Source organism: Phocoena phocoena, chromosome 8 (assembly GCF_963924675.1).
Source record: "Phocoena phocoena chromosome 8, mPhoPho1.1, whole genome shotgun sequence".
Lineage (NCBI taxonomy): Eukaryota > Metazoa > Chordata > Mammalia > Artiodactyla > Phocoenidae > Phocoena > Phocoena phocoena.
The window spans coordinates 67,816,006-67,841,508 of NC_089226.1; the positions used below are offsets into that span (position 1 = coordinate 67,816,006).

Here is a 25,503-nt window from a genome sequence, read left to right on the forward strand (position 1 = left end):
GAAGAAATGTCTATCTAGGTCTTCTGCCTGACAATCAACAACTTTTAATCATGATCTTATCTGACCTCTTGATGGAATGCCTTACAGGGACCACTCCCTCCTTAAAATACTCTCATCCCTAAGGTCTGATACCACCGTCCCTGGTTTTCTTTCTCCTCTCTGGCTGTTCTTCTTCAGTCACCTTTGTCAACATTTTCTCCTCCAGCCTGTCATTAAGTATTGTTATTTCTCAGGGAAGTTCTAAGTTTTTTTTTCTCTCACCTTATGCTGACAATTCTCAAATTTATTCTACTAATTCTGCCTTCTATATTCTAGATGCATTATATTCAAGTGCCTCCTGGAAATCTCCACTTGGATGCCCCCTCACGGGCACCTCAAACTCAACATACTCCAAATTGAACTTAATCATTTCTGTCTCTATCTCTCTGCAGTGTTTTCGAAATCAGTAAATGGCACCACCATCCACTCAAGTTCTCAGAATCATCACAGAAGAGTGCTAATCATATAACAGGCTCTTAAATATTTGTAGAATAAATGAATGAATATTTGATTCCTTTTTCATCTTTTAATTCAATCATTCCCCAAGACCTAACAAGTCCACCTCTTAAATACATCTTGAATTGTGTCATTTCCTCTCTGGAAGATGCTATTTTCCAAAGACAGCTGCAAAATCTCTTATGCCACATGCTTTTCTGTAATGTGACTTTGATATCTCCTCCCAGCAAGAGAAGTCCAATTCCTCTCTCCTTCAATTTAGGCTGGTTGTACTGACTTGCTTGTAACCAGGGGAGCACAGCAGAGGTGAGGGGAAAATGACTTGTGGTTCTGCCTTGGTCTTGGGAATGCTTGCTCTACAGATGCTTCCTCTCTGAACCCAGTCTCCAGGCCTGGAGAAGCCCAAGCTGCATGAAGAGGTCACGTGGAGCTACTCTGTCTGACAGTCTTCACTGAACCCAGCCTTTGAGTTGTCCCACTTCAGGTGCAGACATGTGAGTGAAGAAGCCTTCAGCCTTTTCAGTCACCTCATCCTTTCAATTCTTCACAAGATGAGGCCGCAGACATTGTGAAGCAGACATAAGCTATCTCTGTTGTACCCTGTCTGAATTCTTGGCCCACAAAATAAGAATAATCACACTTTATGCTACCAAGTTTGGAATGGTCTGTGACAGAACAACTGTTACAACCAAAACACAGTCCAGCCCCACTGCACCCCTGCCCCCTGCAGTCCAAGTCATCAGTAACTCTAACCCAAACTACTGTAGAACCCATCAGTTGCCTCTGCCCCTGTGTAATTCATCTCCCCCACTGCAGCCAAAAAATCTAAATAGGTGTCTCTAGTTTAAATCTTTTATGGCTTGTACTATCCTTAGAATAAAAGTCCCAAATCCTCAACTTGGTCCTTAAGCCTGTTATGTGTAAAAGGAGGTTCCAGATCAGTGTGCACAGTCCTTTAAATACTATCCATATAGTGATGACTCCCGCATATAAACAGCCCACACTTCTCTCTTTAGACATGTATACCCAATGCCCTACTCAGCATTTCTACTTGAAGGTCTAATAGGTATTTCAAATTTAACATGTCCAAAATCAAGCTTTTAAATTTCTGCTCCCCATGAAGTCTCCCCCCATCTCAATTAATGGCAACTCCACACTTCCAGGTAAAGTCCTTTTCTCTCTTTCCCACCTCATATTCAATCAGCAAGCAAATGCTTACAACTCTACCATCCAATATATCCAGAACCTGATCACTTCTCACTGCTTCCACCCTGATTTAAGCCACCATCATCTCTTATTTGAATTATGATAATAGCTTCCTAATTACCTCTTTGTGTGTATCTTAATTCCCCTTCCTGTCCATTTCCAACCCAATAGCCAACAGTGATTCTTTTAAAGCATCCGTCAGATCAGGAATACAGCACTGCATGAGTCTACATTGAATTCTGTGTGAACAGTGAGTCCATGAAATGGAAAAACATGGCAGCCTTACAGATCATATCACTTCTCTGTTCAAAACCCTCCAATGGCTTATCTCAGAGTAAAAGCCAAAAGATAAAGGCCCTACACGACCTTGCTCCCCTGGACCTCATCTCCTACTACTGACACCCTCACTCACTCCACTCCAACTATACTAGCCTCTGCTGCTCTCAAACATGCCAGGCAAACTGCTTCAACATTTGCTCTCACTGTTAACCTCTGTTTGGAATTTACTTCAATTTTCCTCTGCAATGAAAGCCTCTCATATTACTCTTTGTCCCTTCCTTACTTTTTTCTCCCTCCTCAGCACATATCACTACCTAACATACCATGTTATTTGTTCATATATTACTTGTTTACCTTGTCTATTGTCTGTCTCCCCCAAAAGAGTGTAAGTTCCATTAGAACAGGAAGTTTTGCCTGGTTTGTTCCTGCTGCATCCCCAGAACTTAGCACAGGGCTTGGTAGAGAATGTACAGTTAATAAACATTTATTTAGTTAATAAATTTTGTTTTCTCCCTACTTCTCTGGCCTTATATCTCACCACTCACGCTCCACCTCCTCCACTGTAGCCATGTTTCTCTTCTTTCAGTGCCTTAAGCATGTCATATTCCTTCCAACTTGAGAGCCTCTGCAAATACCATTTCTGCTGCCTGGAGAGATTCTCACTCTCTTTTCCATTCCCTTAGGTCTCAGCTTTTTTTTTTTTTTTTTTTTTTTTTGCGGTACGCGGGCCTCTCACTGTTGTGGCCTCTCCTGTCGCGGAGCACAGTCTCTGGACGCGCAGGTTCAGCGGCCACGGCTCACAGGCCCAGCCGCTCCGCAGCACGTGGGATCTTCCCGGACCGGGGCACGAACCCGTGTCCCCTGCATCGGCAGGCCAACTCTCAAACCACTGCGCCACCAGGGAAGCCCTAGGTCTCAGCTTTAATGTCACTGACTCAGATAATCATCCTCCATAGCCCCTTTACCATACACCTGTCACAGCATCTCATTTCTTCACTGAATTTTCACAGCTTTTCATTACTTGTTGAATGCCTGTCTTCCCCACTAGACTGTAAACTCCATAAATGCAGGGACAATGTCTGTCTTGTTCATCACTATATGTACTATATGCATGGAACTCATTAAAAGCCTGATTAAGAAGAAAAAAAATTATACAAGTTAAATAGTAAACTAGAAATACGTAACTGGTAGGTAGGAATTAGAGATAAATAGCTGGAGGGACTTCCCTGGTGGCACAGTGGTTAAGAATCTGCCTACTGGGCTTCCCTGGTGGCGCAGTGGTTGAGAGTCCGCCTGCCGATGCAGGGGACACGGGTTCGTGCCCCGGTCCAGGAAGATCCCATATGCCACGGAGCGGCTGGGCCCGTGAGCCACGGCCACTGAGCCTGCGCGTCCGGAGCCTGTGCTCCGCAACGGGAGAGGCCGCAGCAGTGAGAGGCCCGCGTACCGCAAAAAAAAAAAAAGAATCTGCCTACCAATGCAGGGGACACAGGTTCGAGCCCTGGTCTGGGAAGATCCCACACACTGCAGAGCAACTAAGCCCGTGCGCCACAGCTACTGAGCCTGCGCTCTAGAGCCCACGAGCCACAACTACTGAAGCCCGGGCGCCTAGAGCCCATGCTCGGCAACAAGAGAAGCCAGCCGCAACGAGAAGCCCATGTACCGCAACGAAGAGTAGCCCCTGCTTGGCACAACTAGAGAAAGCCCGTGCGCAGCAACAAAGACCCAATGCAGCCAAAAATAAATAATACATTAAAAAAAGAAACAAAAAAAAAAAAAAAAAAAAAGAAACAGCTGGAAATCTATGGTGTACATGTAATATCTGAAGCCACAGTGATGAATGGCATCACTTAGATTAATTGTATAGATTCTGTGAGAGAGAAGGTAGCTGAAGACAGAACAGTTGGGAAGGACCACATTCAACGTATGAAGGATCAGGGAGCAAGTGAGAGGAAAAAAAGCAGACCTAAAAGATGGATGTCGAAGAGCCAAAGTCTTGAAGAAAGGGTGACTTAACAGTGAAACCTAAAGGAAATGCCTTTAAAGACAAGGGTACCAGAATTACCACTAAATTTAATATTGTTCAAAATATTATAGTCAATTCAGTAAGACAAAAAGATATAAAAAATTTTACTTACGACAGGGTCAATTATCTACCAAGAATATAAAAGAAACAACTGAAAAACTATTAGAAATAAAACAGAGTTTGGTTAGGTGGCTAAACACAAATATACAAAATTCAATAATTTTCTCATATGTTAGCAGTTAGAAAATCTGAACATATTCTACACACAACAGTAACAAAAATACAAAATACCAAAGAATAAACTTAATAAGACCATTGCAGAAGAAGACAAAAAAGAAAAGTGAATAAATGGAAAGACAGCAGTTGGAGCAGGAGTCAGTATAATAAACGTGTTAATTCTTGCAAAAAGTTAACTTCAAAGAATCAATAAAAAGCTCAAAAGTTTTCAAATGATATAGTTTTTTGAATGTCTACAATAGACACAGGTCAGATTTGAGTATGTTTGAGCCTGAGGATTACTCTATACAAAGAGGGAAAGACTAATGATACTAGAGAAGATGACAGTAAGTGGAACAGTGTCCTAAACAATGCATGAAGGGATAAAAAGAGTTTATTCTTTCGACAAATGTTTATTGAATCCTTACTATGTGCCTGGCACTACGGACACAAAGTTGAAAAGGTATAGTCCCTGTCCTCAAATTCAAACGGATTTAATGCTATAAACTGAAAAATAGAGCAGGACTGGGGTGGGGGAGAGAAAGAGAGAGGGGGGTGGGGGGGGGAGGGAGGGAGGGAGGGAGGGGGGGGGAGAGAGAGAGAGAGAGAGAGAGAGGGAGGGAGAGGGGGGAGGAAAGAGAGGAGACAGAAAACACAGAAGTGTCTCTGTCGTTTCAGTGTCTCCATATTTCTGTGACTCCAAACGTAGTCCCTGCCTCTTATCTCCCTTCTCAAACTAAATGTAACTTCAGTTTTTTGATATTTGTTTACAATCTGACTATCTCCCACATGGATGGTGCCTTTCTTCCTGGGCCTTCTGAACTGGTCCTTTTGCAAACTTTAAATTTCATTTTCCATACCACTTTCACCCTGGACACTATATTTTCATTTCTCTTAGCCCCAGGCCTTCATTTGTGAGTCCAGCCCTGGTTCTCAAAACCTCTTCTGGATTACAGTGCTTACCTGTTAAGAGAATATAGACAGTGAAGAAATTATAGCCTAGTTGGGGAGCTACCAACCAAAGCTCCTTCACTATATGGGAAGCTCTATGACAGAAGATTAACAAGTCATTTCCTCACTGTACTAATCTTCTTGCCACTAAACATAGCATTCCTTCTGCCTGAAACACACTTCCTCTTCCATCTCCTCCAGAAAGCTTCCTCAAGCCCGCACACCGAAGTTAGGTACGGCTCCTACATGCTCATTTAGTACCCTATTCTTCCTCTAACACAATATAATTTACTTATCTGTTTTTCCCACTAAACTGCAAGCATGATAAGGACAGGGGTCTTGTCTTTTCTTGTTGCTTTTCACATACCTAATATTTAGTATAAAGTGAGTATTCAATAAAAATGCAGAAAATGAGTGATAACTATGTAAACCATTGAACAAGTTGTTATTAAAGCATATTTTCTAATGCAGTTATTCACAATATATTTTCATGTGGAAATATAAAATAGCAATGTACAATATGATCCTTTAATATTTTTTATTTTACTTTACCTTTATTTCCTAATTTTGCTACTTTTTTTTTTAAAGCAAACCCTTATTTAACACTATGTGTCAAGCACTATCCATTTAATAATCTTCACAACAACCTTGTGAAGTAAGTAATATTACTGTCTCCCATTTTAAAGATGAGGCAACTAAGAAACAAGGTTTTAAGTAACTTGCCCAAGAAATCCAGGATGCTCTATTCAATATACATTTAGTACTTCTGTAATTTTAAGTAAGAGACAAAAAGACATTTTGGTGTAAAGTGCCATTACAATATTCAGTAAAGGCACATATTTGCAGGAAAAAATTCATTTTTGGACTCAAGTCTACACCTACAGTATCCTTTTATATTTTACAAGACCATTTCTATCTCTTCAAATTCTATATAGCTTTGTTGCAATAAAGTCTATGAGAATCTCTAAATTTCCAGTAATACATATTACAAGTAATCTAGAAACACAAGTATTATTTAAAGGCCAAAAGTTTAGAAAAACCATATTACACATATTTTCTTTCTATTACACATAAATATTCTTACCTTTAATTCCATAACAAATAAATGATACTTAACAGTGATGACAAGGTAAACTATGTCCAAAGGATTACAGAACTAAAATCCATTCATCTATAAGGAATTCTTGTGTTTTTTTATCTGACAGTCACCAAAATTCAACATTTAATCATATAAAGTTAAATTAAAATGGTCCCATGAATAAAAAAACACAAAACTTGAAGTCAAAGAATTATAAATTAGAATAATTAATGCTCATGATTTCAAAAAAACATTTTTTAAGATGTGAACACTCTGTTCAAGTTTACAGCTGTACGCTTCAGCTGTCCAGCTACTTGACTTTAAACTTTTAAATATCATTTATATAGAAATGGACTCAAAGGTGGACCATCCAATCCTTTGTCCCTATGGAGACTTTAAATGTCTGGCAAAAAGAAAATGGTACTTAGGAACAGACCTAATAAGGCCACTCATTTTCAAGAAGTTAAATCATAATTAAGCATGAAGGTTCGCTACACTTAAATATATAGTAGTTGCCTTACAAATTTAAATAAAATTTCCCATTCACAATTACTAACACATCAATGTTGAGAAGGTATGACCCCACTCTGCTAAACTAGTGTTGAGTTTAGGTAATGAAGTAAAGATAACCATATATCTGGGACTAACATATATCTATAATCACAGGTAGCAAACTTTTAAAATGGCTTCCCACATTACATAGGATAAAATGTAAGAATATTAGTTTAAAGACCTTCCATAATCTGGCCCCCCTATTTATTCCCATCCCCTTCCAGTCCCAATATAGTCTCTGCACCAACTAGGTTATTTCCAAAGTCTATCACTTACATCTGTAATCCCCAAATGAGTAACCTTCCTACTCCATTCTTGCTAAATCACTCCTATTCACTCTTTACTACCTGTCTCCTCTGAACTCTTCCCCAATCCCACTAGCCCACAGTGACATCTGCTTCTTCTGAACTTTTCCAACCACTTAATATACAAGTCAACATTTGATAATTCTCATATACATTTTGACTTTTCTGTGTATAATCACCTTTTTTCTTAGGCATGATGTAACAGTAAAAGGGAGGGGTGCTAAGGAAGGGAGTGACAGGAAAATATCAATCACAGAGTTAAGATTTCCAAAGGTCTAGACCCTGCTCTGAGACTATGTTTGAAGTTCTTGGATAAAGTCATTTAACCCTTTGTATAAATGAGGGCTAGGTACTTGGTATTCAATCTAAAATCTTTAATGACAAATACTCTTTTTGAGAATTATTTATATCTTTCAAAGTGGCTTAGGATGTTATATTACATGGCAAGTACAAAAAAATTATAAATTTTTGGTTGATGTGATCTGAGGAGCGAAGGCAAATACCACTTGGCCAAAGCCAGGGCTCCCAAGCTGGGAGATGAAGACTGGCAACAAATGATAGAGGAAACAGTTGAAGAGGAAATCTGGGAGAGTCTATAAACAAAAAAATTATTAAAGTTGAAAGAAAGTTTTGGAAAATTACACCAAGAGCTTACAAAGATTTCTGTGGACTTTCACAAATAATCTTCATGGTATTAGTGTTCTAGAATTCAATTAAACAAATACTTGAAGTCTAGGTAAACAGCATTATTTCAGGCATTTCATTCCAATATATTTTAACTCTACAAACACTCACACACAAAACATCATACTTACTGAGATCTCTACATTTAATAGTACTATATTCAAAAGAGATACAAAGATAGTCGCAAGCTTCTCTCAGTTCAGGAATAGATATGCCATCAGGACAACGGATTATTCCTGTTTTATAGTAATCCTGAAAAAAAAAAAGTAAAGAATGCATAGAACATCTAGTGCACGAGGTAGGCAAAACTTATTATTAAGGTTGGACTGGTAGAATTTTCAAAAATCGTGGTACTCTGAGGAATTGTGGAATTTTAAAGTTAGGTGGGACCTCCGTTCACCTAACCACTTTTTCATTTTACCAACAAGAAAAGTTTATGTCCAAATGGGTTCACTGACTCACCCAGTTATTATAAAATTATTTAACAGCAGAGGTAAGATTAGCACCCAGGTCTCCTCATTAATTATGCATCTCTTCTCTCTACTATATCATGCTAATGTATATGTATTCTCCCCCTTACAAATTATTTGTCTACATAACTACCATGCATTTTTTAAAAATTTGTTAAGGAAGTTAAATGATATATTTTAAGTTACCTTAAATATTACCTAAAGAATTGAGCAAAATTTAAGGTTTTTAGTAAAGAACTTCAAAATGATATCCAAGTATTCAAATATATGCAAACAGAACACACAATTAGATATTCTTCTTCCAAATACTGTTCTTTGGTGTTGCCCACATTATTACAAACAATAATAGTAATTATTTCCAAAATCTACTTAAAATGCTATTAGGGGCTGGCCGAGAACTACAGATAAGTTACTGCATAGCTGAGTCATGGAGTAAACTTATCAACTCCATTGGGGGTCAAATGGAAGTATGGGAAGCTGAAAAGGCTCAAGCTTTTTCAGGCTCAAGTCTGAAAAGGCTCTGCCTCAAGCTTCTTTCTTATTTCTGAAGTTGCTACATGAATGGAAGCAAGACATCTTCTGGTACTTTTCAAAGTACTTGTTAGTACTGATCATTATCAACTACTTTTCCTGTCTTGTACCTCAGGATCTTCCCTCTCCTCTTCCCACAAAACTATTTAAGGAAACCATATTTTCAGAGTGTGGCATAAACTGTCACACACTGTAAATCAAACCTTTATCACTGATTTAAAATTATAATAGGGACTTGTAGTACTAATTCAAATATTCCTCAAAATAAAAAGTTAAAAATTTTTTTTTAAGATTTAAAACAAAGATGGTAAGAAATACATTTTAGAGATGACTTTTAAATGTTCGTAAGTGTCCATTGTTAGTTATATGCAATAAAATACTAGAATTCCAGTAGCCACATTTATTCTCTGGTAGTAAAAAATTATCAACTTACTGTATTTAATAGAATTAAGAGGGTGGAGTAATGTGACTATAGAAATGTTACCACTAAACTCTTGAAAGAATTGCCTGTGCAGACCTAAGAGATGAATTATCCCCTATCTTATCTTTATGAAGGTTATAAAATTAATTTATTTATATCATATTATATTTACACAGCAAAAAAAGATAAATTGTATTTTTTTTTAAATGCCCTGGATACTTCCATAGAGATATCCAAATAGAACTCTGCTTCCAATCCAAGTACCTAACAAGAAGGGGTCAACTGATTCAATCAATACACATAAGAAAGAGCACTCACCAGAATAGCTCGAAACACAGTAGAGCCAATCCCCTCTGCCACCTCATACTCTCCCTTCTCATTGGGACGTGTAAAGTTATGTTCTCTGCCAGATCCAAACATCCTATGGTAGCAAATAATTGAGAAATATATCACTAAGATATTCCTTCAAAAGGGAAAATTGTCTTCATGTACAAAAGTAAAAAGGAATTATAATTTAAGCATTAAATTATGTAATTAAATTAGTTCAAGAATGTTTATCAGAAGTTTATTCAGGCAAATGTAATAAATGAAGGAATATTAAAATATGTTTTTGTGTGAGGAAACAGTAGTAAAGATTCCCTATAAGAAAACAAAATAAATTAATAAAATTCAGAAGCTAAAAAACTTTCCAGTCCCTTCACTTCAGAGGATGAAAAAAAACCATCAATCTAGGAGAAATTCTTATACTAATTTTAACCAGAAAAAGAAAGAAAGGAAGGAAAGGAAGGATGGAGGGAGAGGGGGGGAGGAGGAGAGGGGAGGAGGAGAGGAGAGGGAAGGGGGGAGGGGAGGGGAGGGGAGGGGAGGGGGAGGGGAGGGGAGGGGAGGGGAGGGGAGGGAGGGGAGGGGGGGAGGGGAGGGGAGGGGAGGGGAGGGGAGGGGAGGGGAGGGGAGGGAGGGGAGGGGAGGGGAGGGGAGGGGAGGGGAGGGGAGGGGAGGGGAGGGGACGGAGGGAGGGAAAACTATGCTATCTGTGCCTTTTCCTTAAAACGACTGTCTTCAATGCAAAGTTATTCTATAAAGAAGCACATATAGTAATCTAAACTAGAAAAAAGTAGAATAAGGGTATGCAGATTAGGTTACTTTTCACAATCTTAACTATAAATGTAACAAATTTTGCACAAAATTCTTATACTTGCATTCCAGAACTGAAAAACAAGCAATCAAATGCTGGGGTAGGGAGAAATGACCAAGTTAAGAAGAGAATGAAAATTCTAAATAAATAACAAGCTCTTAATTTTTACAAAAAGAAAATACAAATGAATTTATATTTTTTCAAGTCATGTTGTTGGCCCTTTAACAGTAACTATTTAGAAAAGAGGCAATTTGCAAAACAGGTCCTTCAAAATGAAAAGCTGAATGCATAACTCCCAAGAAAATTTTAAAATTGTGATTAAAGGAATTTGAACCTCTGAATTCAATGATGCCACCATTCCTAAAGTAAATATGGCTGATCTAAGTTTTCTATTCAACAATTTCCCAATTTAAATAGTTCCCTCTTTTGTTATAACACAGAAACCTATAAACAACAAAGCTTTTTTATTTCAAAGTTTCCAAAAGAATGCCAACTGTTTTTTACAATTCCCATGAATATTAATTTTCATCCCCAAAGATATGCTTTCGTCAACTGACATGAAAAGAAGCCTTCACTGATTTGGGAAAAAAAGAAGAGAGTCTTTCAGGAATCAAATGTCATGCAATTTTCTCAAATACTTGAAATTTTTACAAAAGGGGAAAGCTATACTTTTCAGATCAATATGGATCACAAACACACAAAACTTCTTTTGCATTTGTTTTGTTTTAAGAAAAATGTAACCTATCAGTTGAAGAATTTCAAATATCTACTTCTACCTTTTAACTGTGTTCCTTTACAGTTTAGGTAAAAATATAAAGTATTATCAGTGTTGAATCATACTCTTAGGAGCTCAGATCAACAATCTTCCTTATGCTTCTAATAATACATAAAAGCTTATAGAGTTCAAGTATTTTTTTTTCGTACAGATGTAAAGTCTAGTGCCAATGTTAAAAGGAAATATTTGTCTACTCAAAACGTAAACAGTGTCACATGCTGGCATTTATTTGGTATTCAGAGATACTTACAAATCACACACACACACACACACACACACACAGATGTATGCCAAATAGTTACATATACAACCTAGCAAAAAACACAAGGTTTTTTTTTTTTCTTACCTCATGTAAACTTCCATTTCATTTATGTGTCTCCTTCATTTTATATTAGAATGAATGGAAAAAAGGCACTAATTTTACAATTAAAAGGTGTTTGATCCTAGTTTTTTTTTTTTTTTTTTTTGCGGTACGCGGGCCTCTCACTGTTGTGGCCTCTCCCGTTGCAGAGCACAGGCTCCAGATGCACAGGCTCAGCGGCCATGGCTCACGGGCCCAGCCGCTCTGCAGTATGTGGGATCTTCCCGGACCAGGGCACAAACCCATGTCCCCTGCATCGGCAGGCGGACCCTCAACCACTGCGCCACCAGGAAGCCCTGATCCTAGTTTTGAACACTTTGAAAAATCAAGTCTATATTCTTAGACAGAAGTTCCCATAACGAGTCCATATTGTCTATATCAGTTCTAGATTGTGGTTCCCATAACTAAAAACTTTATATTAATCTATTACTCCAGACTAGTACAGATTAAGAGACAATTATCTCTCCTTCATTCTACTAACTACTTGTTAATATTATTTCTTTTTTAAGTATCTACATCAAATTGATAACTCATGCTAACTTTTCAGCTAATGAAATGCTAATACCTGCTGTATTTGGAGGTTGAATTTGGGAGCCCTAAGTGAAGGAAGCATTATCACTGTTAAATTCACCTTGTTAAATACAATCTATGCTTTCAACCTATAGAGATCTTTTAGTGTCCTGTCTTCATTTAACTAATATATTTGCTATTTCTACTGGTATAGCAAAGATTATTTGAAATAAAAACAAGTTCAAGATCTGGCTCTACCACTTTCTAGCCGGATTAACTTCAGCAAATTATTTAACCTCAAAAAGCTCAGCAGGAACACTGTATTCCACCAGAGAATTACTGTAAAACTTTAAATGAAAAAAACCCAAAGCAATGTTAAAGTGCTTTATAATTAATAATACAAAGAACAGCAATACAAACCTGCCCAACATTGTATTTGGCTGTGCAGTAAAAATGGATGGGTCTACAACAAATCTAGTGTTATCCACTATTAGTGTCACTCGTTCTGACGTTCTTACATTCCGAGCTCCTTCTTTTGCATTTTCATACACAAACACCATTTCCCCAGATGTCTTACAGCTACCATCTGAACTTGACTGACTACTGTTTCTGCTGCTGTTCCCAGCACTGCTACTGGAACCACTTGGAGATGCTTTCTGAGGACGAGGACTGCTTGGACGAGAGGAGCTGTGATCTTTCTCACGTTCTGAAATATAGATGTTAAACAAAGTTATGCAAATTTTCTTTATAAAAATTTGAGGTTTATATATATCTTTTAAAAACTGTGATTTAGAAAAGCTGTTTTATATCACTGCATTTCTGCTTTTTTGATTTCAAATAAAATTTCACAGATCATATATGTTCATTTATTTTCTAGGAATGAAACCTAAAACATCAAATTGTTTTCTAAAAAAATTAATTTTGTAGACTTTTTAAAAAAGATGTATAGCTGACTAATGTTGACCCAGACTAAGATCAAAAGTAAGGTAAATTTTATATTATTGCCCTACTTAAAAATATATAGAAACCCAAGGAGAGGAATATTCTCAGAAGTCACATAAATAAGCATTAAAAGTTAGTAAAAGATTAATAACAATTTTAACTCTCCTAAACACTGAAAGTATTAACACTATTCTGAAAACACAAAGTACAAACTTTGGACTCTTACTATGTTAATAAGGAAATCCCCAAACCAGCTATTTGTCTCACAAAAGGAAGGTCCCAAAGGAAGAAAAAAATTTCACTGCAGACATTAAGAAGTATATTTATGTTTTTAAATGACTTTTAATGTCTTAGCAAATTAAGTGGTTTTAATAGCTTATGATATACTGCTTTGTTCTCATTCTCATTTTTGAATAAAGCACTACTAAAATTTTATAGGATCATATTATTAGCTATAGTTTTAATAGGAAACATTGTTGAAAGTCAGAAAATTTTCTTTAGCGGTTCCAATAGTCTACAAAGGGGACATTAAAACTAAGATTTTGTGATAAGTTTCCTTTAGAGGCTAGATTACTAAACTTTAAAGGTGACCTAAAAATATACCTCCATCTCATCAGTTTCATCAGCTTTTGCCAAATTCCTCCATGACTCAAGCTACTTAGAACACTCTGTACAGCTTTACTGGTTATATAATTAGGTTTGCTGTATCTCCAGAGATACCCTGACACCTCCCTTTTATTGCCTATTTCCACAAGGCTGGTAGCATCCCCAAAGTAAAATTTGCTAAAGTAATAAAATAATTTATCTCCTATTCTCCTTCCAGATACTAAACTTTGCATATAACAAACAGTCAACTCTTATTTATACTTTTGTTGGTTTTTAGCTTATCAGTATTAGTCTGACTTTTAAGACCTACTTAGACACTGAAAACGTCTCCACATCATCAGACCCTAATATAAATGATTTTGGTTTATACGAGGTTTTCAGAAACTACCTCAAATAGTAAGTCAAATTATTTAATTTGCCACTTCTGAGTGGAAAATAAAAATCAGCAAGCTCACATTGTTTATGTACCTCCACTTCAGACTACTGTTTTACAGTCACACAATGTATTTACCTGAGGTAATAGCATTCATTTACAGTAATAAGTAGGAAGGAAGAAAAAGACCTGAGCTAGTTGTTAAGAAAAAAAAAAACCACTTCACACCTTCCTTTTCCTCTTCTATTTTTTTATTAAATCTAAAATATTGTCAAAAATCAAGATAAATTACCTTACAACGCTTACTCTTTCACTTCCTTTTTAAATATGATTAACAAGGATTCTTATCAATAATTCACTACAAACTATTTTAAAATAAACCACTGCTCAATATCTCACAAGATAAAAATCACATAAAAAAAGTTTAAATCTACATATTACAGTTTTAAAGGCTGTTCAAATTATTTCTTTTATAAGACTGTCCCAGACTATTAAAAGAAATTCACTTTTAAGTTTCATTTAATAAGCTGTTTTTCACAGCAAGAACCAAGCTAAGCTAAAACAGAAGCAATGAACAGAAGTAAGAAGTTAATTTTACTCTGAAGTATTAGGCACAAATCATTGTTATTACTGCATTAAAAAGGTAAATGCATTGGGAATTCCCTGGTGGTGCAGTGATTAGGACTTGACACTTTCAATGCCAGGATCAATCGGGAAACTAAGATGCCACAAGCCTCGAGACGTGGCCAAAAAAAAAAAAAGGTAAATGCATTCTTTTAAAAACCACTGGGAAGCTTAGTTGATTTTACATACCAACATGGTGCTGCCGTGTTGGAGAAGTAACATTTCTAATACAAGGAGTGAGCTGAGATTCTGTTCTTTCGTGAGATGAATCTCGAGATCGGTCACTTGACCTTCGTCTATCTCTTGATCTCTCATGTCCCCCACTAGCACCATGTAGACTCATTTTGGTGTACTCAACAACTCCTTTAGCAACACGTGAGGGAGCACTGATAAATTAGAAAAGAAAATTAACCATAAAAGTAGAACATGAAATCACAAATGCTTTCCCCAAAAACCCCAATTAACATAAAGCTACTAATATTTTGAAATGCAAGAATCAAATGTTACTTTACAATTCTGAAACCTAATTTACTTTAAACTTGCAGGTTTTAAAAATTCTGGAACACTATGTCTTTAAAGATCACATACTCCAACTCAGTCTTCTTTTAAGGACGAGAAAGCCAAAGCCCAGAATGGTTAACTGACTTTTTAGTTAGTAATAGAGGAGGTAGTAGTAGTGATAGCAGCAGCAGCAGCAGCAGCAGCAGCAGCAGCAGCAGCAGCAGCAGCAGCAGCAGCAGCGGGGGCGGCAGAGACCACCCAGATCTTTTAAATATTACTCAAGTGTTCTTTTGATTTCCTTGATTGTCAGGGGGAAAGGGAGGGAAAGAGCACCAGCTTCTGGAACTCTGAGGTATGGGTAAAGTAACTGGTCTCCCTGACAAATAAAATAAGTCTACATGCTATTTTGATTTTGATTGAACCCTCTTCAAAAATTTTAAAAAGCATTTTTCTAAAAAGCTAACAGCACTGACTATGTAAAGTTACAAAATTTAATATTTTGAAAACATCCTACATAAATTTGCCCATGAGAAGTGAATAACTGGGAATGATGATTAAAATATTCTAGTTGACAGCATTCATTCACACAATTATTTATTAAGTTATATATGCTATGTGCACAATGCTGTGCTACCTGCCAAGAAAGAAGCAGCTCCCTCAGGGAGCTTATGATTTAAGTGTAGCAGTTATATACATGGACATGCAGAAATGTAAACAATTCAAGAGCTATCCCAAATTTCAAATATAAAATGACTAAATGTATCTCAAATATATAACTACTAAATGAGTGATAGATAATAAATGCTTTAAGTTCTCACATGAAGAAGACATCACTGTAAATCACTGGTGAATCAGGCACTAACAAGTAAGATTTTAATAATCAGAATACACTGCAAGTAGGAAAACTGATAGGAACAAAAATGAGAGAGCCTGACCTAAGGCAGGTGGAAATTTACCACCTTAGCAAACAAAACACATGCTTCATAGTTTAAAAATATTAAAGTGCTTTTTAGAAACAGAAGAAACAGGAATAGAAAGAACTTCATGGCTTTAGAGTAATAAAGACTTAGAATCAATTGTCCATTAAGACTTAATTGCTCAACATGTTGAATGTTACTTAACATTTTGGAACCTTCATTTCCTCATCTGTAGATTCTTTTTACTTTCTAAGTTCAATATGAGGATTAAATGAAGTATAATAAGTAAGCTGACCAGCAATGTGCCTGGTACAATAGAATCACCCATTAAATGTTAGTTTATTTAGTTATAACAGGTGAAGATAATAAAGTTCAAAATCACAAGACTTGCTCAGAGTCACAAAGAATTTAGTGGATACCATATTAACACTGTATCCTAATCCTTTCAATTCATTCCAGTACCCCCTCCACGATGTTACCCTGCTCTCCTTCACCAAAACCACACCAGTTAAAAATTTAATCTTGATGATTCAGTTTTAAATCCGATAATGTTCCAGGATCATCTCCTCTGCTGATTTATTAGCTATAACACTTCATTTTGTTATTTTAGTGGTTTCTTTCATTATGAAAATCGCTGTCATCTCACTATAACAGACTAAAAAGACAAAAGGCTGACTTTGTAACTACCCGAAGAGTGACTTCTATGGAAATAAAGGCAACCTACCAGCTTGTATCAGTCATTTGTCTCTCATAAACCTACAGACAGAAACAAACAAACAAACAAAACCCTCTACTCCCACCTTCCTTCTAGTGAAACAGATAAGAGTAGGATCACATCCTTGGAACATAATTTTTTTCTTCAAATAGAACAAATCAAAAGATCCTACTTTCAGGTTAAAAACCTTCAGAGTAGGAACAATGGAATTTCTGGCTCGTGTCCTAAAGTAGGAAAAAGAAAGGAATCCACAATAATAGAATAAGGATTATATATTGGAAAAAATAACTCCTTAAATTATTCTAGATGCTAAGTTTTAAATGTGCTAATAAACACATTTTCTAAATATGAATCTAATTGATAATTTAACAGACAAGGTACAAACACCACTACAACTAAGGCAAATGCAGGATAAACGTTCGTTAAGGGCCAAGCAGACTGATTAATTGAAAAAGGATTTCAACTAGACATCTCTCCAGCTGAAAGATTAAATGCTGCTGAGCATTCTGCTGAAATATTGGCTTCATTTCTAAACTGTTTAGATGTTAAATCAATGCAAAAGGTGTCATAATACACTCCTGTCCTTTCTTTTCATTCTCAAATGGAATGTACTCTGAATCAGACCTTCAAAATCAGATGTCATGGAAGACTAATTATGTCCTACTCTATTTAGTTAAATAATTTTAGAGCAGGAAAGCAATCTAAGGGCAAAAATAATATGTGCAAACAAAAATGAGGGCAAGTAAGTTCACAGGGGATAACTCTGCTTCATGTTGCATCTAAGAGAGTTTGGGATACGTGAACTGACAACAGGTAAGGAGATGAAGAATGCACCAGCCCCAACATCTTGCTGGATATAAAAACCAGACCCAACTATATGCTGCCTACAAGAATCAAACTTTAAATATAAAGGTACAGGGCTTCCCTGGTGGCGCAGTGGTTGAGAGTCCGCCTGCCGATGCAGGGGACACAGGTTCGTGCTCTGGTCCAGAAAGATCCCACATGCCGCAGATACAAACAAATACAAATACAGAACAAGCAGACAGAAAATCAGTAAAGATGAATAACATTTGAACAACACTATCAACTAGCTTAACCTAACTGACATTTATGAAACATTTCACCCAACAAGAGCAGAAAATTCATTCTTTTGATATGCACACAGAACATTTATCAAGAAAGACCATATTCTGTGCAATAAAACAAGTCTCAATACATTTAAAAGAATTCAATCATAAAAAGTATGTTCTCTGGTTACAATGAAATTAAATTAAAATTCAGTAACAGAAAGATACCTGGAAAATTCCCAAATATTGGAAATTAGATAAAATCTTTTAAAATAACCCAGAAAGCAAAAAAGAAATCAGAAAGGAAAAGAGAAAATTCTGAAGTGAAAGAAGTCCAGTGTATCAAAATTTGTGGAATGGCATGATATTACAGCAGGAGTTAAGAAGCAAATTATAGCTTTAAATGCCTATGATAGAAAAGAAGGTCAAAGAAAAAAATCACCTCAGTTTCTGCCTTAAGAAACTAGACAAAGAGCAAATTAAACCTAAAGAAACTATAAAAAATTAATAAAGATCAGAGTGGAAGTCAAAATAATAGAAAACAGAAAAAGAATAGGGAAAAATCAATGAAAACAAAAGCTAGTTCTTTGAAAACATCATTAAAATTGATAAAATCTCCAGACAAACTGGGGAAAAAATTGAGGAGATACAAATTACCAATATCAGACATGAGAGTAGACCTCACTACAAAGTCTGCATGTATTAAAAGAGAGATAAAATATTATAAACAACTTTATGCAAATAAATTCATCAATTCAGAAGAACTGGACAAATTCCAAACTACCAAAGCTCACTCCAGAAGAAACAAATACAGTGAACAGCTGAATGTCTATGAAAGAATTTGAATTTATAGTTAAGAACTTACCCTCTAACTCCAGGCCAAGATGGCTTCACTGATAATTCTACCAAGCATTTAAGATAGAAATAACACCAATCCTACACAAATTCTTCTAGAAAATTGAAGAAAAGATAATATTTCCTAACATTCTATGAGGCCAGCATTACCCAGATACCAAAACCAGAGAAAGACATTACCAGAACCTACATCCCTCAGAACATAGACGCAAATATTTTAAACAAAAGTTTAGTAGTTTCCATACAGCAATATATAAAAATGTCAATACACCAAGGTCTAAAGGATTTTGTACCAAAAATGCAAGACTGGTTGAATATTCCAAAATCAATACACAACACTATGAGATTAGAAATCAATTACAGGGAAAAAGAAACATGAAAAACACAAACACATGGAGGCTGAACAGTACATTACTAAATAACCAAGAAATCACTGAAATCAAAGAGGAAATCAAAAACGAACTAGAGACAAATGACAATGAAAACACGATGACCCAAAACCTATAGGATGCAGCAAAACCAGTTCTAAGAGAGAAGTTTATAGCAATACAAGCCTACCTCAAGAAACAAGAAAAATCTAAAATAAACAATCTAACCTTACACCTAAAGGAACTAGAGAAAGAGAAATGAATAAAACCCAAAGATAGCAGAAGGAAAGAACTCATGAAGATCAGAGAAGAAATAAAAGAAATAGAAACAAAGAAAACAATAGCAAAGGTCAATAAAACTAAAAGCTGGCTCTTTGAGAAGATAAACAAAATTGATAAACCATTAGCCAGACTCATCAAGAAAAAGAGGGAGGACTCAAATCAATAAAATTGGAAATGAAAAATGAGAAGTTACAACAGATACCACAGAAATACAAAGCATCCTAAGAGACTACTACAAGCAACTCTATGCCAATAAAATAGACAACCTGGAAGAAATGGACAAATTCTTAGAAAGGTATAACCTTCTAAGACAAAACCAGGAAGAAATGGAAAATATGAACAGACCAATCACAAGTAATGAAACTGTGATTAAAAATCTTCCAACAGGGCTTCCCTGGTGGCGCAGTGGTTGAGAGTCCGCCTGCCGATGCAGGTGACACGGGTTCGTGCCCCGGACCGGGAAGATCCCACATGCCGCGGAGCGGCTGGGCCCGTGAGCCATGGCCGCTGAGCCTGCGCGTCCGGAGCCTGTGCTCCGCAACGGGAGAGGCCACAACAGTGAGAGGCCCGCGTACCGGCAAAAAAAAAAAAAAAAAAAAAAATCTTCCAACAAACAAAAGTCCAGGACCAGATGGCTTCACAGGTGAATTCCATCAAACACTTAGAGAACAGCTAACACCCATTCTTCTCAAACTCTTCCAAAAAATTGCAGAGGAAGGAATACTCCCAAACTCATTCTATGAGGCCACCATCACCCTGATACCAAAACCAGACAAAGATACTACAAAAAAAGAAAATTAGAGGCCAATATCACTGATGAATATAGATGCAAAAATCCTCAACAAAATACTAGCAAACAGAATCCAACAACACATTAAAAGGATCATACACCATGATCAAGTGGGATTTATCCCAGGGATGCAAGGATTCTTCAATATATGCAAATCAATCAGTGTGATACACCATATTAACAAACTGAAAAATAAAAACCATATGATCATCTCAATAGATGCATAAAAAGCTTCTGACAAAATTCAACACCCATTTATGACAAAAACTCTAGAAAGTGGGCATCAAGGGAACCTACCTCAACATAATAAAGGCCATATATGACAAACCCACAGCAAACATTCTAAAGGGTGAAAAACTGAAAGCATTTCCTCTAAGATCAGGAACAAGACAAGGATGTCCATTCTCACCACTATTATTCAATACAGCTTTGGAAGTCCTAGCCATGGCAATCAGAGAAGAAAAAGAAATAAAAGGAATACAAATTGGAAAAGAAGAAGTAAAACTGTCACTGTTTGCAGATGACATGATACTATACATAGAGAATCCTAAAGATTCCACCAGAAAACTAATGGAGCTAATCGATGAATTTGGTAAAGTTGCAGGATACAAAGTTAACGGACAGAAATCTCTTGCATTCCTATACACTAATGATGAAAAATCTGAAAGAGAAATTAAGGAAACACTCCCATTTACCACTGCAACAAAAAGAATAAAATACCTAGGAATAAACCTACCTAGGGAGACAGAAGACCTGTAGGCAGAAAACTAAAAGACCCTGATGAAAGAAATTAAAGATGATACCAACAGATGGAGAGATATACCATGTTCTTGGATTGGAAGAATCAATACTGTGAAAATGACTATACTACCCAAAGCAATCTACAGACTCAATGCAATCCCTATGAAATTACCAATGGCATTTTTTACAGAACTAGAACAAAAAAATCTTAAAATTTGTATGGAGACACAAAAGACCCCGAATAGCCAAAGCAGTCTTTAGGGGAAAAAAATGGAGCTTGAGGAATCAGACTCCCTGACTTCAGACTATACCACAAAGCTACAGTAATCAAGACAGTATGGTACTGGCACAAAAACAGAAATATAGATCAATGGAACAGTACAGAAAGCCCAGAGATAAACCCACGCACCTACGGTCAACTAATCTATGACAAAGGAGGCAAAGATACACAATGGAGAAAAGACAGTCTCTTCAATAAGTGGTGCTGGGAAAACTAAACAGCTACATGTAAAAGAATGAAATTAGAACACTCCCTAACACCATACACAAAAATAAACTCAAAATGGATTAGAGACCTAAACGTAAGACCAGACATTATAAAACTCTTAGAGGAAAACATAGGAAGAACACTCTTTGACATAAATCACAGCAAGATCTTTTTTGATCCACCTCCTAGAGTAATGGAAAGAAAAACAAAAATAAACAAATGGGACCTAATGAAACTTCAACGCTTCTGCACAGCAAAGGAAACTACAAACAAGATGAAAAGACAACCCTCAGAATGGGAGAAATATTCGCAAATGAATCAACAGACAAAGGATTAATCTCCAAAATATATAAACAGCTCATGCAGCTCAATATTAAAAAAACAAACAACCCAATCCAAAAATGGGCAGGAGACCTAAATAGACATTTCTCCAAAGAAGATATACAGATGGCCAAGAAGCACATGAAAAGCTGCTCAACATCACTAATTATTAGAGAAATACAAATCAAAACTACAATGAGGTATCACCTCACACCAGTTAGAATGGGCATCATCAGAAAACCTACAAATAACAAATGCTGGAGAGGATGTGCAGAAAAGGGAACCCTCTTGCACTGTTGGTGGGAATGTAAACTGATACAGCCCCTATGGAACAGTATGGAGGTTCCTTAGAAAACTAAAAATAGAATTACCATATGACCCAGCAATCCCACCACTGGGCACATACCCAGAGAAAACCATAATTTAAAAAGACACATGCACCCCAACGTTCACTGCACCACTATTTACAATAGCCAGGTCATGGAAGCAACCTAAATGCCCATCGACAGATGAATGGATAAAGATGTGGTACATATATCCAATGGAATATTACTCAGCCATAAACAGGAATGAAATTGGGTCATTTGTAGAGACGTGGATGGATCTAGAGACTATCATACAGAGTGAAGCAAGTCAGAAAGAGAAAAACAATTATCACATATTAACGCATATATGTGGAATCTAGAAAAATGGTACAGACAAACCGGTTAGCAGGGCAGAAATAGACACAGATGTAGAGAACAAACGTATGGACACCAAGGGGGGAAAGTGGCACAGGGGTGGTGGTGGTGGTGTGATGAATTGGGAGATTGGGATTGACATATATACACTAAAATGTATAAAATAGATAACTAATAAGAGCCTGCTATATAAAAAAAATAATTCTACAAAAAGAAGAATCATGCTTTGAAGCATAAAGTATTGATAAATCAATAGGCAATAAGTCTCTCCAAAAGTTTAAAAATCTTACTAAAATAGTGACCCTCAGAAGCAAGTATCTATTTATATCAAACTTTAGAATATTAATTCTGCATGAATTTCCACATGTGAGTTTGCCACCTAATTTGTTTAAAAATTCTAAATACATGAACAGCTTCCAAAGGTAGACAGGTTCCTAAGAATTAAAGAGAAATTTTAGGGTCTCTATCATTTTGTTCAGTGAAACTACGGACTCCTATGGGGGTTGGGAGTAATAAAACTAAAGTAATATATAGAGAATTTTTTAAATCCAACAATTATTGCAAAGTTTATAACAAAAACCATGCCACTCTCTGAATGGATAAACTGTTGTACATACATACAATGGAATAATACTCAGAAATTAAATAAGAACAAACTACTGACATGTTCAACAATGCGATAGATCTCAAAGGCATTATGCTGAATGAAAAACCCAAACCCCAAAGTTTACATCCTATCTGACTTCATCTGTATATCATTCTCAAAATGGCAAAATTACAGTGATGGAGAACAAATTAGGGGTTGTCAGAGATTAGGGATGGGGAATGGGTATGACTCTAAAGGGGTAGCATGCAGGAGTTTCTCTGTGGTGATGCAAAAGTTTTATATCCTGATTGTGGTGGTAGTTACGCAAATCTATATGTGATAAACTATCACAGAATATATACCAGAAAAAGCGCATATAAAAACTGATGTCTATAGTCACTTATAGTACTGTATCAATGTCATTTTCCTAGTTTGATGCACTTATGTGAGATGTTATCATTGAGGGAAGCTGGGTGAAGAGTACCCAGGAACTCACCGTACAATTTTTTTTTAAGTTCTTATAAATCAAAAACTATTTCACAATAAGTTTAATAAACCTAACAAAAAAGGCAATAAACAATGTAGAGACAGGAAGAAAAAGCAAAACTGTAATCAATAAACTCAGTGCTATTTAAAAATGTCTCCATAAAACAAGGACGGGAATTTTTTTTTTTTTAATTAGAGAATGAAAAGAGTTCTTAGAAATTCAAACACAAGAGCAGAAATTTTAAAAGGTTACTAGAAGGGTTGAAAGAAAAACTGGGAATAAAAGAAAAAGAAATGAAAAATGAGACTGAAAGGACGAGAAAATTAGAGGAAGGAGGTCACCATTCAAATGTATACTGATATGTTCCAGAGAGAACAGAGGGAAGTAAGTTATCAAAGAAATAATACATGAAAAATTTCCAGAAATAAATGATATTTACAAGCACTGCTGCTAACAGAAAATTGTTGTAACAAATACATAAAACTAAAATATCTACAAAGTGAGTAGTACTCACTTATATATGGCACCCTTGTATACACAGGGTACAACCTTATATTACTTTCCTGCTTTAAGGATTTATCTTTAAACACTTCCAGCAACTAACATCATAACCTGGTACGTCTTATTAATGTTTGTTGAATTTAGCTTAAGTTTCAGGATATACATAACATCTAAGCATTTCCTGTGACAACTGTTTATTCCTTGTCAAATACTTCCGTGTGTGTCTTTGTGTCTACAGAGATATAGATATGGAGCTTTACAGTTTACAAGGTGTTTTAAACACTTAATCAAGCTTTTAAAAACACGTTTTTTCTTTTTTAAGGCTAGCGGCCTGGTGATGGGGGCTATTTAGTGTGTCTTTTTTTTTCTTTTTTTAAAATTATTTATTTATTTTGTCTGCGCCAGGTCTTAGTTGTGGCACACAGGCTTCTTAGTTGCTACATGCATGCGGGATCTAGTTACTGGACCAGGGATCGAACCCAGGCCCCCTGCCTTGCAAGCTCGGAGTCTTACCCACCAGACCACCAGGGAAGTCCCCCAAACGCATCTTTCCTTAAGGACAAGGTAAGCATCTTTGTAAATTTCAGATTAGATGCATCCATTTTTTTAATTAGTCTGTCCTTATTAAAGAAGCAATATTACTTTGGGGAAAAATAAGCCATTTCTATTACTATAGTCTATATTATGTTTTAGATTTTTTAACTAAACCTTTTAAATGATTTTATATTAATATATTTTAAGCAATTAATTTACATTAATTGGGATTTTTACTTTTTTTTTTTTTTTTGTGGTACGGCAGGCCTCTCACTGTTGCAGCCTCTCGCATTGCGGAGCACAGGCTCCGGAGGCACAGGCTCAGCCAGCGGCCACGGCTCACGGGCCCAGCGGCTCTGCGGCATGTGGGATCTTCCCGGACAGGGGCACGAACCCCTGTCCCCTGCATCAGCAGGCGGACTCTCAACCACTGCGCCACCAGGGAAGCCCTACAAGTATTTTTAATGTGTTAGGTCAAGAGTTGGCAAACAAAGCCAAATTCAACCCATTACCGCATTTTGTAAATAAAGTTTTATTAGAACACCACACCCATTCATTTACATATTGCTTATGGCTGCTTTCACTCCATAAGGGCAAAACTGAGGAGTTGTGACAGACTATGTAGTCCATACGGCCAAAAATATTTACTATCCAGCCTTTTATAGAAAACGTTTGCTGATCCTGTTAAGTGTCAGTAACTGTGATGATATAAGAAATGCAATTAAACTTTTAAATCTATTTTCAACATATTTAATGCAAATTTCTCTCCCTTCTTTTCCCTTTTTTGTCAATTTGCCTTTTCTATAAGCTTTTGTTCTTAATTTATGATCAGTTTCCCAAGAAACAAAGGCTAATCACTGAAAGGGCAGTTCTCAACTGAGGAATGGGCTACTCAAAGGTCATCTGTAAGTATGTTGATGCATATTTTCCATAGAAATAGTTTAAATGATACTTAAGTCCCAGATTTCCCCACAAAAAGACAAGAAATATAGCTCAAGAATAGTTTTAATATTAGTCTTTCTCTTCTTCCTAAAACCCCATTGTCAGATATATCAGCAACTCTAGTAAGGCAGAAGCAGTAGCAACAGCAAGGGAGTTTGATATACTGTTGTATGACTACTTAGAGCATCT

General features: G+C 36.4%; 1 protein-coding gene across 3 annotated transcripts in view; it reads right to left on the reverse strand.

Annotated features, from left to right (window-relative positions):
- Positions 1–25,503, reverse strand: part of BTBD10 (BTB domain containing 10) — a 70,528-nt gene that overhangs the window by 9,289 nt on the left and 35,736 nt on the right. For all 3 annotated transcript variants that reach the window (XM_065881857.1, XM_065881858.1, XM_065881856.1), the window contains 4 exons: positions 14,730–14,926; positions 12,416–12,701; positions 9,533–9,635; positions 7,924–8,044 (listed from right to left, as the gene is read on the reverse strand). In XM_065881857.1, the coding sequence (XP_065737929.1) occupies positions 7,924–8,044; positions 9,533–9,635; positions 12,416–12,701; positions 14,730–14,926 (707 nt within the window). The remainder of the gene's footprint in view (positions 1–7,923; positions 8,045–9,532; positions 9,636–12,415; positions 12,702–14,729; positions 14,927–25,503) is intronic.